The sequence below is a fragment of the Pholis gunnellus genome (genome assembly GCF_910591455.1).
Source record: "Pholis gunnellus genome assembly, chromosome: 8".
In the NCBI taxonomy this organism is placed as follows: domain Eukaryota; kingdom Metazoa; phylum Chordata; class Actinopteri; order Perciformes; family Pholidae; genus Pholis; species Pholis gunnellus.
The window spans coordinates 16,083,398-16,103,504 of NC_136534.1; the positions used below are offsets into that span (position 1 = coordinate 16,083,398).

The following is a 20,107-nucleotide window of genomic DNA, read 5'->3' on the forward strand; positions in this document are numbered from 1 at the left end:
CTAGCTGTATAAAGTACAATATTTCCTCCAGAAATGTGGTGAGGTAGAAATATAAAGTAAAATAAGAATACCTCAACGTTGTACTTTAGTAGGCCCACAACACTTGAGTTATATCCAACCAGTGACTATTCAGCATGTGTGTCTGGACCCAGTGTATTGTCTTAGAGGAGCATTTAGCACAATGTTGTAAACCGAGAAGACGTATCGATTATTCATCGTTTTCTTTGTGCCTGCAGTTGATTTCCTACCGCTGATAAAATGAGGTATTGCATAGGCCTACCATTATTAGAACAATCCCCCTCCAATTGCATGCACAGAGTCCTGTGGGTGGTCATAACAAACCACGATAATTATACCAGCATATGAAGAGAGATTTTGTGGAAATAGGTTTGTTCAATATGAAGTGAAAGGCCAAACCTGCATTGGAATTGAATGTTTCCTCTATGCATTGGATATTCTCGATTAGTGTGGCGGGAATGTGTGGCAGCAACATGGGATTACATTTGTCAACTGAACACTACAAAGCAAAACCCGATCCTCTGCTATTACGTAACGGCCGGTGACATAACTCTCTCCAGCCTGGGACGGTCAGGGCTCACAGAGAGCGCGGGGAGGGAGGGAGGGAGGGAGGGTTGGGGGAGAGACCGAGGCGCACGGCTTGTGAACGGCCGGCCGGTCCAGCTGCACTCTCTCCTCTCTGCTGCTGCCTCGGGGGGAATTCAATTATTTCAAAACAACCCCACAAGAGGAGGTGTGCTGTTTAACAAAGGGAGGCAGACAGAGAGGGGATGACGACCGAGTTTTGGGACCCGCTGTAAGGACAGGAATTAGGCGAGATGGCAGTGCATGTTTTCAAATGCCTGCGCCGGCCCGGGCGCTAGAACAACCAACAGGTAGTATGAACTCGAGTTTTGTCACGTTAACGTCTATAGTCTTATGGCGGCAGGTAGAGTTCAAAACCGACTATGGTTTGTGTGTCTGTGTGTGTGTGTAGGGCCACCCAGTGTTTTGACAGGAGAGTAATGGAATATGAGGAGCCCGACGTGCCCCCCGCTGTTAGCCCCCTCAAAAGAGGTAAGAGGATCCATCACTGAGCTTTTATTCTGCAGCTTGTTTGAACTGTTGTGCCTCTATAGTATTATGCAACTTGCTTGAGCTACTTATAGTTTATTTTTAGTCTCATATTTACATTCTATAGTGTTATTTTTGTCTTTATGTCGTTCTCCCTGTAACACAAATTAAGCCTTGTCTCTCAGCATGCCATGCTTTGCCCACTCCCACCCACATCTATCTCCTCCCTCACACTCCTTATCTCATATACTGCTCACCGTTCCTTCACTGGCTGATTATCTTTGTCTGTCTTCCCTGTCACAGTGTTCACTATTATCTTTGTTCCCTCCACTCTCATCCATCCCCGTTAACCCCCCTCATCCCTTTCATGGAGTGTGGTTAAGGTGCTGAGTGGGTAAGAATGGCAGTAAGCCGGAGTAATCCTTAAGGATTAGTTCTTATTTTTGCTTCTGTTTTTGGTCAATGCTTTACTATTCAAATCCTCTTCCAGGCTAAAATCAAACTGTTGACTGTCACTTGAGATAAGACACCTTGTCCTTCTGCCACAGAAACCCACTGCACACCTTTCATACTATTACACACCTTTTGCTAGTTTACATCCTAACCCTTCACCAATGGGTGTAGAGTGCAGAGCGAAGAAAATAAAGCGAGTTTTTATATTTGGAATATACCAGATATGACTGAAATCAATTTTTAGGAATCTTGTCTAAAATTATGCTCAAGACAGCTGGAGCTGGAACAACACAATGCACCATATTGTCAGACGGAGTGAAAAAAGACCATTTCAACAACCTTAATGACAACAATAACGATACAGAGGGTAAAGGTTTAGTGGTTAAAGTTTTTTTTTTTTAAAGAGCAGCATCAGCTAACTTCAGATACTGGAACTGCTGTAATGGCGTTTCAATCTGGTTTAAGTGAGTTTCAGTGTGGTTGTACAGTTTTTCATACTGCTGATATGGCCCTTCTTAAGGTGACAAGTGTCTTGGTTTTAGTGGCGGTTGTGGGTGTCTTCTCACTATTCTTGAGCGCTGGGTTTGAGTCTCTGGTACTGCTCCACATTGCATTTCCTCCTGCCCTTCAGGTTAAAACTCTGCTACTGTTCATTATTGGTTCAATTGCTGTCTGTGGTGACCCTCAGGGATCTGTTGTGGGTCCGATTCTTTTCTCTATATACTCATGTTATTCTACAGTCATTTGTGAATGCACTATTGGTGTTTATTGACACAATAGTGTCAGCCAGTAGAATCCTTCTCTAAACCAAAGTGATATCAAGCATGATCCTTTCTTGCAATAAATCTTAATTTATGGACCAAAAATACTTTCAGTTATAAAAATCACAACCATTTTTGGCCTTTCTACAAATGTAGGCCAACATGCTTACATCATACAGAAATTAATTGTGTGAATCCTGCTTTTATTTTATCACATTTTTGTATATCCTTCTATCCTATGTCTCCTTCCAACCTCTCCTCCAAAATCCAAAGAAACAATCCCATTGGGGGTTTTTGTCTTGGGAGCCAGTGCAATGCTAACTTCTGGGTTTGGCCTTCAAAAACACTCAGCCATGCGCCATGCAGCACTCTACTGCTCATTTTAGTCAACAACATAAACTGGACAAACATCCAAACCAGCTTTATCAGGCCGGCTTTAATTGAGTTTACACATGTATGTTTCGGTTTCAATTATTCAGTATGGTATCATATATTGACTAATTTCATTATATTGTAAATAAGTTAAATTCTTTTGGATTTACTTATTATAATTATACAGATTGTCGTAGACTTAAACACTATCTGCCCTTTTCACTTCTTCTACATTATTTTACATTGGCATAAGGTTGAAGATTATTGAGAAGGTAATGAAGTAGCTAATCTGACTTTAATATATTTACATTTTGTATTATTTCTGTGCTCTATGTCTCATGGTTTTGTATTCAGGCGAAGGAGTCGACCTACTCTCTGGGTTCAGTGGTCTTCAGTGCTGTTATGTAACGCAGCAACTGTCACTTCAGCAGTCAGCTTAGATGTCAGAGTGTAGAGACGTTAGTAAGATTTTGACTGATGAGTGCTTTTTAAATTTGTGCCTCTGTAATCATGTAGTCTTGTATAGTTTGTGTGTCCGTGTGTGGACATGGTGGTGGGTTTTTGGCTAAATTTGTACATGCTGTGTCACATTGTACAGAGACCGATGTTGGTGATCGCATTAGATTATTTTTCCACCACAAGCCACACACTGCAAACTGTCAATTGCATTCAGCGTAGAGATCATCTATATTAAGTTAAAATTGTTTATACCAAATTTAAAAACTGACAAGGGTTTAGCCCGAAATTCTGTATTTTGCAGGTCACTTTAAATCACTTACCCTGGCTCATTTCTGTTGATAAGTTCATGACTTTCAAAATCATAAACAACCATCAAGCAACAGCTTTTTTTTCTCACATATTGTTGATTGGTTTTCATTTTGAATTAAACAGAACAAACATCCACAAACAACATCCCTCCAATCCACAAAAAACAATCTTAAGAAACATAACATTAATTATAAATAAGCAAGTAATTAGACATTAGATAAGAGGAAATATGAATAAAAAAGTAATAAAAAACACAGTACACAGATAAATACATATGCAAGAAACAAAAGAAACTATACAAGTAGAAACTTTTAAACAAGAATAATATATATATATGCAAATAACAATACAGAAATAAATATATCCATAAAACCAACTGCTTTGTTTTAAGTGCTGGTTAAATAATTTGGTAATCAGATGATGATTTAGATTTGTGCATTTCTATAACTGTTTAATGAAAAGGACAATCCGTCCTTACGCTCCTTTGAAACCATATTAATACAATGCTTATGTATTTAACATTTTAACTTTGGAAACAATTAAATCCCATCAAAGAATAAAAGAAAATGTATTGCTTTTGATTTGGAAATGATGCTTATATTTACCTAAAGAAGTTCCCTTTAAAGCATGATTTCATTGAACATAAATCATATACATTTTATTTAGCAGTCCCCTTCAACCATTTGCACAGTTAGTGTTAAAATGTCTTTACATTTTCCGCCTGTGTGTGCACTGCTCTGCTTTCATTCCATGCTTTCTGCTTATGAAGCAAAACTGATTTGATGAGGGGAGGAAAACAGTGGAAACCACAGAGGGCCTGATCTGGTGTCAGACAAAGACCGGCTAGCTCTATGTCTTCCATTGATACTTATCTCGCCTGCCTTCAAACCTCTCTGTCACACACACATACATACAACTCCAGAAATAAACCCCTTGTTTCAGAATCGTCCCTCCGCCCGTTTACTCACACTCACTGCAATTCAGACTTTCTCACAATTGCGGTCAAACAGGCAGAAAAAAAGAGTACCTATTGCTTCACAGACACCCACCTTCTCTGCCTTTATCTCCTGTGTGTGTGTGTGTGTGTGTGTGTGTGTGTCTGTGTGTGTGTATGTGTGTGTGTGGGTGTGGGTATGGGTGCCGAAGAGTCACACGAACATAACATAGACACACAGCATTGTAAATAGGAATCCTCTAATTTAACCTATCAGTAAGGCTTCTTATCTGACCGCAGGCCTTTGTACATTGGAAAAAATACTGAAAAAAAGTATAGTGCATTCTGAAAACCCTGTATCAAACTGCCACTAAGGAATGAAGAGTTTATCACAACTGAATCTGTAACTTGAAGCCCGGGTTAGTTTCTGTCACATTTCATGCTCATTTTATTATCATATATTATTTTATTTAAATGTCAACCCTGTGTATATAAAATTCTGGATTTGACATAGTTATATTCTAATTTACATATTTAATATGTTTTGTTACATTTGTTACAGCATCACAATGATTTTAGCTAACCCTGCCACAATGCAGGTTTCAGTGGTGGACGAAGTATTCAGATAATTTAGAAACACAAACTTTAGGATAAGCAAAAGTCCTGTATTTAAAATGTTACTTTTAATTTTAGCTGAAGTATTGACAACAAAAAGCACTCATTATGCAGAACCCCCACTGGCAGTGTCAGCATGTAAGCAGTACGTTTGTGTTGTAGTTGGTGGTGTTGTAGTTGTTTGGTACATTTGTATGTAAAATCTGTAATTGGGTACTGTACTTTAGTAAATATACTTAACTTTTTTCTAACACTGGCGGGATTTTAAAAATTGCAGATTAAACACTTTTTAAAAAGTACCAGTGTGCTGTTTAGTCCTGGGTTGAATTTGGGGTTTTGCCTGAGTTTAAGTATCTGTAAAGCTCATGAATACGCTGCGCGTTGTGTTTCTGTTTCTAAAATATTCACCCAGATGCACATATTTAGTGCAGCTTGTTGTGAAACTTAGATTAACAGTAAGTGTTGTGTAGTTTTGAATCACTAACAACATTTCTTCTCCCTCAGGAGGAGTTGTGTCCAAGAAGACTCATTTGAGTAAGTGCTTTATGAAATATGTTGTGTTGGCATGTATGTGTGTCTGAATGTGGTAATGACATTGCTTGTGTTTGTGCTAGATATTTGTGCATGCATTGCGGTTGACTTCATAGTTAGTGAACATACAACGTTGCACCTGTACAAGACAAGCAAGACACCAAACACACACACAAACGCTGTGTAGTGTCGTTGCATTAGCAACACAGTGTGTGTGCTGTGTGTTGCACCTGTGCTGCCCCCCTCACACACACACACACACACACACACACACACACTGTGATGAAAATATCAACTACTAGGGCTTTAGCATCTGAATGCAGATGACAGAGATAACGTCTCATCTTTTTTTAACTTCTTTGGTTTAACACTTTCTGCCACAACTTTAGCACACCTGGGTGTGTTATCAAGCGTCGAGATGCTGTGTAACACACACCAACCTTTGTGTTGAGTGGTGTGACGATAAACACATTGATCATAAACAATGAGGATTCTTGTGATTGTTGCTTGCGAGTGAGAGCACATGTATGTATTGAAAATAGCCATAGTAGTCTCGTGTTGTTCGGTGCATCAGTCAGGTGTTATGTATACTGTACATACTCTGCACTTAACTATAATTGTGAGGCTCTTGTACTGTACCCGAGTATTTCCATTTGCTGATACTTTCTTTTTCTACTCCACTACATTCAACAGGGAAATATTGTTCTACATTAATCTGACATTGAAGAGTCTACATGCAAACATATGATCACCAAACAAACTATGATGCATTGTTATAGATTAAACTACACAACAGTATTCCAAGTAGTTCAAATCCACCGTGACCAGCTGCAACATCAAAATGCTGCTCACATCTTAATGCAGCATTCATAATAATCCATTCATGTGATAATGCACTGTGATGGGGGCCATTCCTTTACTTTAAGTACACTTTAAGTACATTTTGCTGGCAAAACGTTTGCACATTTAGATAAGTACAATTTAGAAAACTCACTTATAGGAGAGTAATGAATATGAATATATGTAAAAGAATATTTGTTCTGCTTATCTCAATACTTTTATCTTATTCCTGCCAGTGTAAATAAACAACCATGTGCATCATAAGCATCAACAAGACAACTTCAATGAAACTCATGTGTGAGTAACAGTATATCAAATCTTACTTTACTGAAATATTTTTGTAACTTTTGTTGCTTATTCCTGTTGAAAATCGTTTAGTTTAAATTCTCAGAGAGAGTCCTAAAGGTGACAGACACTATAAAGCAGATTTTCTTTAATGTGTGAAGAGTGAGGGGGTGAACGATAACAACAAAGGTATAAAGAAAAAGTACCTTGAAAAAGAAGCCAGGGCAGGGGACAGTCCCCCCCCCCTTTCTTTCTCTGTCTCCTTTCTCTCTGTCTCCTCTCTCTCACCCTCTCTCACACACACACACACACACACACACACACACACGCTAACAAGGAAGGTGAGGCGGTGACTGTTACTCAAAAGTCTGAATAAGTGTGCTTAAGCTGCAGTGAGCACCTGACACGGCTCGCTGAAGGAAGAACGAAAAAAGACAGAAGAAAGACTGAAAGAATAGATGGTGCGAAAAAAGTGTGTCAAAAGAAAGAGTATTGTTAGACAAAGTGAGAGGACAAGTGAGTTGGTGAAAGTGGGACAAACGTCTGAGACAAGTGGAGGAGTGAGGATGATGCGAGGTAGGGATGAAGTTTTTTTGGCGTGTGTGTGCGTGTAAGTGTGTGTATATGTGTGTGGGCAGTCTAATCAAAGATATTTTATCAATTAGATCAATTGCATGTTATTGTTCAAAGTTTCTCTCCAGCAACCCTGATTTTAGAGTTTATTGAAAGTGATTATATGACTGTGAAATGATGCTTCTGATGCATCGTATTGTTATCCAGACCAATATTGTCACTTTAAGATTTAGTTTTTCAGTTCAGGTTTGTATTTTTCATTTTGTATTTTTCACAGTGAAACCAAAAGTTCAAAGTGTGAGAATTTTGCACTTACGTCAAACTAATTTTAATGTTTAATTTGATGTTTGAACTTGTTTAAAGTACCCTTAATGAAGGCAGATGTTCTTATTTGTTTTGAAACGTAATTGGGTCTCTCCAGAGTTCTTGATTGGCTGACTGTTGTGTATGTTCACATCAATATATGTGTTTCAGTTTTAGGATTTGGTAACATGACTCAATTTTGAGCTTCCTTTGATGGATTTAAGATTTGAATCATGTCTCAGATATTTCTTCACTCTCTCCCTCCCACATACACCTCAGAAAGCTGAGCTGACTTAAGATGTTGAGAACCAGAGTGCAATAAGTTCAAATGTATATTTTTTTCAACAAATTCCATACATTTTGAGTTTGCTGCAAAAACATGTTTTGTTTAGACTCATCATATTTTCATGATAAGTAATATAATGAACACATGGAACTTATTAAGGCCCAAGGGACCAGGTCCTAAAATGACATTTGAAATGTTACAAACCTGTTTGCAAACACTTCCACCGAATTGTAACCAAATTAAAAACGAAAGAGACAGGAAAACAGGATGCTTCACAACCGCAGTGCATCAGTTTGAATGGACTAACTTCACACACATACAGTAGACAGGTTGCAGAGGAAATGCTGATATTATTGTGAAAAAGATAAAAGAAAATCACATTTGTTATACGAATTAATTGAAAATGAATAGAATAAAAACACACAACACGCAGAAGGGAAGAAACAATAAGAAATGAATAATCTTCTCTATGCAAGTTGCTTACACACTTGTTCTCTCTTGCAACCTGCAAACACACACACACACACACACACACGTATAGATGCACAAGCACACACAGATCCGCAGCTGCTTTTTAGATGGCGCCTAGATATAGCATATCTCAGCCCTGCAGCTGTGTGTGGATGTGTGGATGAAAGAGAGAGAAGGCTCCCATTGCCGAAAACTTTTTGTGTCTTCACTTCATCAATAAACATGTATTCATCTAATTCATTGGTTTTACACCCTCACAGTGGGCTTGATGCCGTCAGAATTTACGCACGCAAATGTCATATGGCTTTGTTGTTGTGTTCGGGGGGATTCCTGCGTAAATTCTTATACAGTTTCTTTATCAGAAAGGATTTCCTTGTGCCTCTGTACAACTTCCAAAGCAGCAAAAGCGGTTGGCTTTAGATCAAAGCTAACATGAAAATCGCAGGTGACACATTCGCCCCAAAGACAACGCTTGAGCTGATTCATACATTTTGCAACTGTCAAAACATTACTTCTTTCAAACACCCCGAAATTCAGCCTGCACTTCAAAGTAAAATATGGTTAATATGGTGCTAATTGATGTTCAGATTAGCTTTGTTACTTCCCCTTTTGTCAGATAAGGTATTGTGGGTAGTTGCTCTCACTTTGTTGTCGTCAAATAATGAATGAAACTCAGTAGTTCTCACATAAATGTAACAACCAACACAGTTTGAAGCATAAAGGTATTTAACACCTTTAAATCTGCAATAAATGTAACCAGAAATGTCAAGTAACAAAACATTCAATACAGACGAGTGGTAAGAAATAATTCTTATTAAAATACCCTCGTTTGTCATGATTTGCGTGATTCTTTCTCTTTTTTAAGGTTTTGTTAAATATCATTAAATACAGTTTACAGTTAGAAATTCAAAAATCATGGCTTTTAAAACAAATAAATTATTGCTTATTTTCATTTTGTGTCAGTAGAGATCTTTTTCTGCTTTGCACGGCAGGACCAATGAATCTAAAGTTGGATTTGGAATGATTATTTTTGATTGAGAAAAGCACGCATTTTAGATATGATCATTATGTATGCTATTTTATTTTGTTAACTACAAAGATGACATATTCTACTTTACCACCATATATATATTTGTTACAATATAAAATAGATTGTGGTTGTTGCGCAAGTAATGATGAATATTTTAATTGCCTCAGCAAGGTTTTAAATTAAAATCTTTAAAGTATAATTTATATGAATTACTTGTGACACTAACTTAAAAAAATTATTATTAATAATAATAAGTAAAATAAATATCGAAACCTGGTACACACGTTATTAAAACATTTAACTTGCAGGGATGTTGTAGATAAATTAAATGATAATCCTCCTAACCTGGGTTTAATAATGTGTTGTTTGAAAACTTTAACAGTCTGTTAATCTCTCACAAACACATAATCAGTGTGTTAGTTGGTCATCTGCATTCAGATACCAAAGCCCTAGTTGATATTTTCATCACTGTGCGTAAGCAGCGTGTGTGTGTGTGTGTGTGTGTGTGTGTGTGAGGGTGTGAGGTGTGTATACAAACTTTGTTTGCACTCTTGCTTGCGCATGTACCGAAGCTTCCGTCAGAGGAAAGTTCTTTTGATTTTTTTGTCCGTTTACAGTCTAAGAACAGACTGCTGACGGGGTGATTTTAGGCAAGAGAGTGTAAATCTGCATCGTCCACCCACCACCTCAGCCACCCCACCACCGACATGCACACACACACAAACACGCACACCGTTTGACACGAAAGTGGTGAGCGCACTAAAATAAACTCTTTCTAGGTTGAAATCCAGAGATCAAAACTTTCCTTACGTTTTTCTTTTTTTCTCCTCTTGCTTTTTTCAGTATATTTAAGGTCATGCATATATTAATGACTCTTTTTTGTGATTTATCATATTAGGAGGTAGCTCACTTTACTTTGTCTTGTCAACAAGCTGAAGAATCACAAAAATTGAGAACCAAAGTTCTTGTCCTGCGTTCAGCAGGAAGTCATTACACTCACAAGAAACCTGTGAATGTTTCGTAATGTCTATTTGCTTTTATACACGGAAGCTTCCGTTGTATGTACGACGACACTGATACATGTACTTTTTAAACCATTGATAACTCTAAAACCTGATCAAAAGACATAAATCAGTCCACAGCGTCTCGTATGCGGAAGCGTGGGAGGTGGCGCTCTTTTATTTTGACAGACAAACCAGAACATTTCCACCACTGCTCATCTACTATACTCAAACATCTTCACTTGTTAACATCATCTCACACAAAATCAATTTTAGGATTTAAATTGATTGGAGTGGTTGTTTTGTTGAAATGATCTCACTTCAGTATGAATATGTAAATCTAGCTTTATGTGGTGCGTTTCTGGTTGGTTTCATACTGTACGTTGTTACTAGAACGCAGTGGAAATATAAAATGTTGAATGTTCGTCAAGACAAAATAAATAGCATTGCTTGGATAAAGCACACTGAAAAGCTTAATGATTTCTTCATTAATGATTGAGCACATTAGCGCATAAGATCTATAGTAAAGATATATGTTAAACATTATTAATTGGCTCATTACCTGAGCAGAGATGCCAAATGAGGGTAAACCAATATCTGCTTTAGGCATTTGCCAGTAAAAAAAAAGAAGCTAATTTAGATTAATCTTACATGTAAGATAAAATAAAATAAGATAATCCTTTATTAGTCCCGCAGAGGGGAAATTAACAGGATTACAGCAGCATAGTGGATAGTGCAAACAAGAGACATAGTAAAAACAAGATCAAAACAAGTTTGACAGCGGCAGGAAGGAAGGACCTGCGGTACCTCTTCACACACCGGGGTGAATCAACCGGTGGCTGAAGGAGCTGCACAGAGCTGCCAAGGTCCCGCATGGGGTGGGAGGTGTTGTCCATCAGGGATGATGGCTTAGCCATCATCCGCCTGTCTCACACCACTTCCACCGTGTCCAGTGGACACCCCAGCACACTGCTGGCCTTCCTTGATAAGTTTGTCAAGTCTCTTCCTGTCGGCTGTCGAGATGCTGCTGCCCCAGCAGACCGCTCCATAAAAAACGGCTGATGCCACCACAGAGTCAAAGAAGGTCCTCAGGAGAGCTCCCTGCACTCCAAGTCTCCTCAGCAGATAGAGTCCGCTCTGACCCTTTTTGTAAAGGGTATTTATGAAATATGTTTTTTGTCTGTATTGGCTGCTAGACACAATAACCCTTCTCTGTCACTGACAAAGACACTAATGGAAGAAATAACGGTGGTTTAGTTCAGTATTTTATCTCTCCATCTGTCTCGCACACCAGGAGATGCTGGGTGTGATTGATCTAAGCCTGTGGCTGTAGATAACAATGTAAGACGTAAAAAAAAAAGCTCACAAGAGCTTCAGTGTTGTCCGCTCTTAAGTTAATTTCCACTTACAGATACTGGTGTCGTGATGCAGATTCCTTGTTTTGCAGGTGTGTTGTTTTTAGTATAAAAAGGCCCAAAAATAAGTCATGATTTAACTTGATACTGCTTTAGATACCGCGCTCTGTAGTTAGGTTGACATATTAAGAATTATCAGAGCTATGGACCAGCAGTATATGTGATGAATGTATGTGTGTGTGTGTGTGTGTGTGTGTGTGTGTGTGTGTGTGTGTGTGTGTAAGTACGTGTGTGATTAGTGAAAGGTTGTGGGTCAAGGTGGATTTCCTGTTGTTTGAGGTTAACAATCAGAAGTGAAATAGCGAGAAAAAAAACCCAGAGACCACTCATGTTCCCTCCGTCTATCTTGCACGACAGAAAAAAATACAATCATAGTCACAGCTCAGTAACTCTACATGATATTTCATTATATACTGTATATGATGTTTAGCTTGCAGGAAATGCTTCTGCTGTGTTTATTTGATCATCCAGTCGTATTGGAGTGTCCGTAACTTCTTGTATTAGTGAAATACTCTAATCCTTAGCATGGTGAATCTTGAGGTCAATCAATCAGCTCTATTGGTCGAGGCAGCAAACTCATCTCATGAGTGTTTGCGCTTCGTTACACATTGTACTCTACGTGTGCATTTAACAAAGTGTATTTTACCTCAGACCGGCTGTCCTCGTCGGGAGCCTTCAGGTAATCCCTGTGGCACCAGATAAAGAGGGCACACACTGACACACTAACACACACTCGTGAGAAAATCTGACACAGTTATGCACGGAAACGCAAATACTTCTGTATCAGACGTAAGAGCTTGTCTCGCCGAAAATAATCACACCCCGTATGTGCATTTGTGGAAGGAAGAGAGAAGATGACAGGAATAGATGAAAGGAGAATGACAATGCTATAAGCTGTTCTTTCTGGTTGTGTGTCATTCTATATTACTATAAATTCATTATATCAAGTAATTATACACAGTATATCATTTTATTGGAGATATGTGTGTCAGGACATACTATAAAACTGTTCACACCTGTCACCAACGCAGACTTTTAGACTGCTCCGGTACTTTAATGCATCAGATTACATCTGATTCTGACAAAAATCGCCACTAAGCAAAAGGTTGAGGGACGTGAGAGCTCCCAGAGATCAGGGGCACGAAGGGGGGGAGGTGAGAGGGGGGTGGGCCGTTACTGGCAGTGATGAAGGTAGAGAGAGTGCATTACTGGCAGCTGTGTCCTTTATGAGCGAGACAGAGATGGATTCACAAAGAAAGAATTGACATGAAAGAGGGACAGTCAGAGTGAAAGAGAAGCCAGTCAACCACTTGAAAGGACTCTGAGGTTGACACCTTCGTATTCTTCACCTTTCTCCATTTGCAAATATTCCACGTCCTCAGAAGACTCCTCTCCTTGCCGTATTTGATGTTATTTTCTTCATTATTATTAAGGCAGGATGTGTTTGAGAGGAAAATACCTTTGGTGCACTCTGGTCACACAGCAATTGATACGTGTTTAAGGGGGAAGTACAGCATAGGTTCTCACAGTGGGAATTGCTCAGATGACTTCTTTTGGTAAAAATATAAGGTGTCATTCTGATGCTTGTTGGCTTATGTTACTTCAACTGTGGGAAGCTGTGCGCTGATGTTTTAATGGATATTAAAATGATTTTATGAAACAGACAGCATGTGGAATTCTTCAATGTTATTCCAAGAACATGAACTATTGCACTGTTTAATTTCATTGAGACATTTGAGCTTTTCATATGCTGTTCAGCTACTGCATGAATGATACTGAAGATCGAGTTGGCTCAGTAGCTTTGTCCCTCCTGGTGTGCTATCTGAGTGAGTGTGAAGTGGTACCCACGTGGAGGAAAGTAGATGTGGAATGTTAACACTGCTTTTACTCCTGTGTTTGTTTAGCCCAGATTGAGGTTATTCCATGTAAGATCTGCGGGGATAAGTCCTCTGGAGTGCATTATGGAGTCATCACTTGTGAGGGCTGCAAGGTGAGATGACCGCATCCGACACACACTGTACAAACACACACGCAAGACTTATCGGTTTTAAAGGAGCATTTCATCATTTTGCTCGACTAGAAACTAGACCCAGACTTTGAAGGGGTTTAGAACAAGTCAAGACCAAGACCAGTGCGAGTCCCACAAGCCCATCGTCACTCCTCAAGCTGTGAATGATCCACATTCCCATAAAAACACCCGCAGAAAACAAATAAAAAGATTTGTTTTCATTCACCTCTTACTATATATTGTCATATATATATATATTGCATGTCAATTTGACGAGTGCTTATGCTTTGCATGTTCCACATTTTACAGTAAGTGTGTCATGCAGTGTGGGACTCACACTGCTCTGGTCTTGGTCTTCACTCAGTGTATAAGTGTACCATGAGAAATATCTTGATAAAATAATCAGAAGGCATTGCAGAGGTGAATTTTACGTGTGGGGATTTTGTCTGAGACGGAGATGGAGAGTAGAAATGCGGTCGAGACGAGACAGAGACGTTCAAAACGTTGTCTTGAGTCCGGTTGTTTGTTAATCATGCCATACTAACCCTAACCCTCAGGGATTTTTCCGGCGTAGCCAGCTGCCTACCGTATCCTACTCCTGCTCCAGGCAGAACAACTGTCAGATCGACCGAGCCAGCCGCAACCGCTGCCAACACTGCCGCCTGCAGAAGTGCTTAGCAAAGGGCATGAGCAGAGATGGTGAGACACAAACACACCGACATGCAGACCCGACATGCAGACAAAATATATATCCACTCACGGCATTTGTTTATTTTCTTGTGTTCATGTTTTTGTCCTCCTCAGCTGTGAAGTTCGGACGGATGTCCAAACGTCAGCGTGACTCTCTGATTGCTGAAGTGGAGAGACATCGACAGCAGCAGCAGCAGCAGCAGCAGCAGCAGCAGCTTCAGGGAGAGGCCCAGTCTCTCTTGTCCTTCTCCACCAAGGCCCGTCAAGACCGCTCCCCACAGCTCCTTCAGCCCATGGCCTCAACCTACACTTTCACCGGGGAGGCCGAGCTGCTGTCCTACACCGCCGATGTTCACCCTTACCTGGTCTGCTCCCCGAACGAGTCGCAGGTGTCGGGTATGATCTACCGAGGCTCCGGGGTGTCTCCCACATCGAGATCCCAGGCGAGGGGGGACAACAGCGGACACCTTGACATAAGAGGTACGGCTCTCATGTGTGTACACACATCACACTTGTGTACGTTGTCCTTTTCTGCTTATTTCTCATTTGTCTTCTTTATTCCTCATGTCAGGGTTTGACTCCAGACAGCCATCTCATGATCTTATGGGGATTCATCCCTACAACCCTATGGAGGATTCTTACAGCCTCTATCCTCACGCTCTGAGGAACATAGGTGAGCAAACAGCACGGTGGGCTAACGTGAAAAATGGTGTGTTGTATATTCATATTTACAAGTGTTGCTTTTTTATTTTCAGATGAGCTGTGTGCCAGCATTGTGCGTTCCCACAGAGAGACCAGCAAGTACAGAGTGGAGGAGCTGCAGGCTCTCAGATGGAAGCTGCTCAGCAGAGAGGAGATCCAAGCATACCAGAGCAAAGTACACCAACCTGACGACTGTTTCCTATTTCTCAGACTCCCTCTCACATTTGTGTGACCTTAAAAGAAAACACGCCATTTCAAATGATCTTGAGGCTACTTTTGATTCATTAAACAGAGAAACTGTCATTTTCTCTCTCCTCTTCTTCTTCCTCGTTGATCACATATGAAGCTAATGCTTTTCAGCAGCACATTATGTTATAATATGTAATTACATTTGATAAAGAGATACAATACAGAAACATTCTGTGCTAACTCCAAGCAAAGATCAGTAGACTGGACAGTGAGGATGACTTTATGTGTGATGAGTAAAATAATTGAGTCTCTATTTTGGTTGATTTAAATGTTATGTTCAAATACACTCACCCTACAATATATTTTCTCTCTTACTCTCTCTCCCAGTCGGTGGATGAGATGTGGCAACACTGCGCTATCCGACTGACTGATGCCGTGCAGTATGTGGTGGAGTTTGCAAAACACATCCCAGGTTTCCGTTTGCTCAGCCAGAACGACCAGATTGCTCTCCTGAAGACTGGTGAGTTTACCTGTCACTTACAAAAAGTCCCCGTCGATCATAATCTAACATGCTTTCATTCTCTGTTTTACCTTCTCTCAACGCATTCTTTTTCCCCCTCTTCCTCCCTCAGGCTCGATGGAGGTGGTTCTGGTCAGGATGAGTCGCTTTTTCAACACTGAGAACAACACCGTCTTCTTTGATGGGAAATTTGCTGGAGCTGAAGTCTTCAAGTCTTTGGGTGAGGATTTCTCTACACGCAAAGGCAGTTCTGAAACCATTCATGCAGTGAGCACAACATATAAATATGGTGCTTTATCAACGCTCTGTGGTTTGTTGTCTTGCAGCCTGTGGTGATTTAATCACAGCCGTGTTTGACTTTGCTCACGACATGTGTGATCTAAAGCTTACGGAGCAGCAGATTGCTCTCTTCAGTGCTCTCGTGCTGATCAACACAGGTAAGATCAACTCACCTGTACCTCCATTATGTTGCATGTTATTCAGTTACATAAAATAGTGGGAAGAAACTATAGCAGGAGTTGATTACCAGCAGGATAAGCAACATATAACAGGCTTTGCAATCTCAATCCGGCAACATCCATTTCATTTTGTTTAACTTTAAGAAGCAGATTTTTCTTTCCTTGTTCTGGGGGATTTAACCTGGTCTACATGTCAGATGTACTTTGATGGTTATTTATAGCTTTATCTGTGTCAGTGTCATGATTATCTTTAAGACCAAAACGTTAACATTTTGAAAATATAGCTTTTTGAAGAAGCTTCTCAGCTTTCCATTTGAATCAAAACTATAAAATGTTCCATCACATTTTATTCATTCATTCATTCCCACACAATTAGCCTCTCTGCCCCCCCAGTGGCAGACAAGGTAATATAACAGGCCACACAGTGAGCCAGGACCTTTCACATGATTGTAGAATGATTTGAGTGTATGGTAAGGTTTTAAAACAAATTCGCTTATTTTTTTTGTCTTTCTGTGCAGATCGTCCTTGTCTGGAGGACAGAGGCAGAGTTCAGCGAGTGCAAAGAAGCGTGGAGTCTGGACTCACACACATTCTACGCCGAGACAACCAAGAAAGTCTAATGCCCAAGGTACATGTCTCAGTACGGAGCAGATACTTTCTCTGTATTCACTCTATCCAAACACACATTATTCTTTGACCTGCATGTTCCTCACTGTAGCAGACAGCGTGTTTCTAACTTTGTTTGTGTTCTCCCTGCAGCTGTACCAGAGGATGTCAGTGTTGCGTTCACTGTGCAGTCTGCACATGGAGAAGCTACACTGGTTCAGCCAGCGTTACCCGCTCACTGCTCACTCGCTGTTCCCTCCACTCTACAAGGAGCTGTTCGCCTCTGAGGCAGAGCTGCTGCCGGGGACCACTCAATGATGATTAACCAGTATATGCAAAGTCATACACACACATGTTATTTTAAGTCTCTTCATTATATCCTGACAGAATCTATTTTTCTAATAATTAAAATAAATGACAAAAGAGCTTTTTGGTAGATTGTGTCAAACATACATTTTAATATTTTGATAGCTTAAACCTATTTTTATTATTCCAGGGAAACATGCATTTCGTTGTTGTTTGACAGCTCCTTGACAGTGAGGCACAGCATTCATTTTCTCTGGATACATGCTATTGTGAGTCACAGTAAATGTGTGTCGCAGTGCGTTTGGACATAGAAATTCAAAGACGCAGGGTACCGATCGTTGTCAATTGAAACTTAAAATGTAAGTCCATCCAAAATCTTTCTTTGGAGTTTAAAACGCGGACCTCCTGTAGAGTTAAAAGGTGACTTTGCAGATGGTCTAGGACAAGCTAGATAGAAAAGTAAGATATAAAAAGCCAAACAAAATTCTAACAATTTAGACAGAAAGAATTGTCCAATAACAACAAATGTGCAGGCAGAGGCAAAAAAGCAAGAAGGTTATTACCACGCGTCTCCCCTTGACAAGTAAACTTCACATTCCAGGAGCAAAATAGCAACATTAAGCAATCAGAATAATAATATGTGCACACCCAATTAAATCCAGCATTGATGTGCTTCTTCACAGTACAGTCACATTTAGTTTACAGCTCAAAAACACATTTAAGTGTGCAGTAGCTCTTTTATATATTGCATAACAAGTATTCCCGACAAAACATGAAATATTGGTGTGTATCAATTAAACACGTCCACAATAGACAACCTGCCACTTTGTGTCTGTATGTCTGTAGAGAAATGTCTCTCCTCAGGTTGATGTTGTCAGATTGACTAATAAGTCTGAGAAAGCAGCAATACCTCTTAAATGTTATCCTCTGTGTTTGAATATATCCTCACAGGCTTTTTATATCTTTTGTGCTTTGAAAATATGTTGCATTAAAAGTAGAAATTGAATAAAAAAATGTGAGAGACACAGTAGAAGTCTCTTCCTCTGTGTGCAAACTTTTCCTTTTTTTCCAGATTAACTTGCATATGTTTTGCTTTCTTAACATATCTTTGAATAAAGCCATGAGTAAATTGGAAACAATGAGATGTTTCAGCATTAAGTACTGTATATCCGGACGTAGTCCTCTCTGTTGCTGGAATGGCTGAGATTATAATGAACATAACTCAATGTGAATCTGCTAATAAACTGCTGAGGCTGTGATACCAAGCAGATGTGTTAACGTCATTTGATTGTGTAATATAAACAGTTGTGTAAGACTGAGACATGCAAGAAAGAAAGAAAGATATCCTGGTATGGTAAGAAATATCCTTAACTCAACAAGTTACTCACAGTTTAATTGGAGCAGACATAGCTCAGAAGTGATACGCATGATTTATCATTCTCAGTAGCATATAAGAAGATCCAGCATATAGTCCCTATCACCATACTGTAGAGTTGTTGCTGTTGCATTCAAAACAAAGGAAATGTTAGTCATTGTGGGTGACCCTTCAGCAGACTCTGGCAGTGGAAAGTTATCAGGTTGTCATAGACAAAAGACTGTTGCTAACCAAGTTAAGAGGAAGCAAATTAAAAGACTCAATTGGATGTGGTAAATATGACATTTTCCTATGAAAAGCCACAAAGACTTTATGTCAAATGTACTTACGTGAGAAAGCTGGTTGTGTTTTTATCTTTTGTGTGAGAAGGTTTGCTGAAAGCAATTTTCTAAATTCAGTGATTTTTGTTTTTATATTTCAGTTTGGTTTGGAAAGACATCAGATCAGGTAAACACTACTTGTTGTGATGTTCTCTCTCTCTCATGTTGGAAAACTACAGCACAACTTTATGTTTATTTAATTACCAGTTTCCCACTCGTGGCAGCTATTTTACCCACAGTAATACCACTTCAATTTCATCTGCTGTGTTTTTCTTTTTTTTCGAAGATACTTTTGCTTCTCAGGATCTGTTTAGTCCATAGAGACATTAAATGTCAATAAGCAATATAAATAAACAAGACCTGATCAGATTTTTACTCCTGAAAGTGAAGGAAAACAGCCGGACACTGAACTGTCAACTCACGCACATATATTGACACGTAAAGCCAGTTTTCAGCAGCCTTAAAGGAAGCTAAATTTGTTGCATTCAATTGTCTCAACGCTTTCAAGGCGAAACACAAAACTCTCTTTGCAGTGTGAGTATGAGAGTCTGTGTTTTGTTTGCTCTCCGACCTCTCGGGGGAATTTTTACCCGGGACAAACACTTCTGTACGGTTTCCGGACTCACCACCACCAACTGCAAACTTTGATCCTAATGTCTACTGTTTATGATGGCAAATGAAAGAGCTGTGGGGAGAGCAGCAAAGGAAGGATAATATTTCCAGTTTAAACTGTGGCCTATAGAGAAAGAACTGTGGAAACTCGTTAATCTACAGCTGCACAGGGAGTTCTTCTCTGTTCTGATTTGGCTTTTGTGTTTTCCTTTTTTTTCACGAGAACATGGTGATAGTGAAGAGGTTACTGTGTAGACTGGAATCTGTGAGGTCACAATAACCCTGGACTCAAACTCAGTGTGAGATAACAAGGAATTTAAGGACTTTCATATCTCTCTCTTGACAAGCAAACATTTACTCACCAACACAGACAAAATTCAGATCGAGGTAACAAAACTGCATTATCTTTATATTGATACATTTTTCAATGTTTTACTAAATCCTAGTTATCAAAAAAATGTTTTATATTATTTAAAGGAACACTCCACACTCCGCTACACATCCAATTTAAAGTCTTAAGTCTGAAAAAACAAAACCTGTTCAGATGGGAGGACTACAATCTCTTTAGTAAAAATCCTGTGTCACAAACATGTAAGCAGTTTCAAAGACATG

The 20,107-nt window shown here is 39.5% G+C and overlaps 1 protein-coding gene across 1 annotated transcript; it reads left to right on the top strand.

Annotated features, from left to right (window-relative positions):
• Positions 1-786: 786 nt before the first annotated feature.
• On the top strand, positions 787-17,200 carry rorc (RAR-related orphan receptor C; the record flags this gene model as incomplete). The annotated part of the gene is made up of 13 exons (XM_079164179.1): positions 787-893; positions 995-1,074; positions 5,479-5,508; positions 13,614-13,699; positions 14,275-14,416; positions 14,522-14,887; positions 14,979-15,080; positions 15,163-15,284; positions 15,686-15,818; positions 15,931-16,038; positions 16,145-16,255; positions 16,795-16,904; positions 17,036-17,200. Exons 1-13 carry the CDS (start codon positions 847-849, stop codon positions 17,198-17,200), a joined length of 1,602 nt encoding a protein of 533 aa, XP_079020305.1. The 5' UTR covers positions 787-846.
• Positions 17,201-20,107: the final 2,907 nt, after the last annotated feature.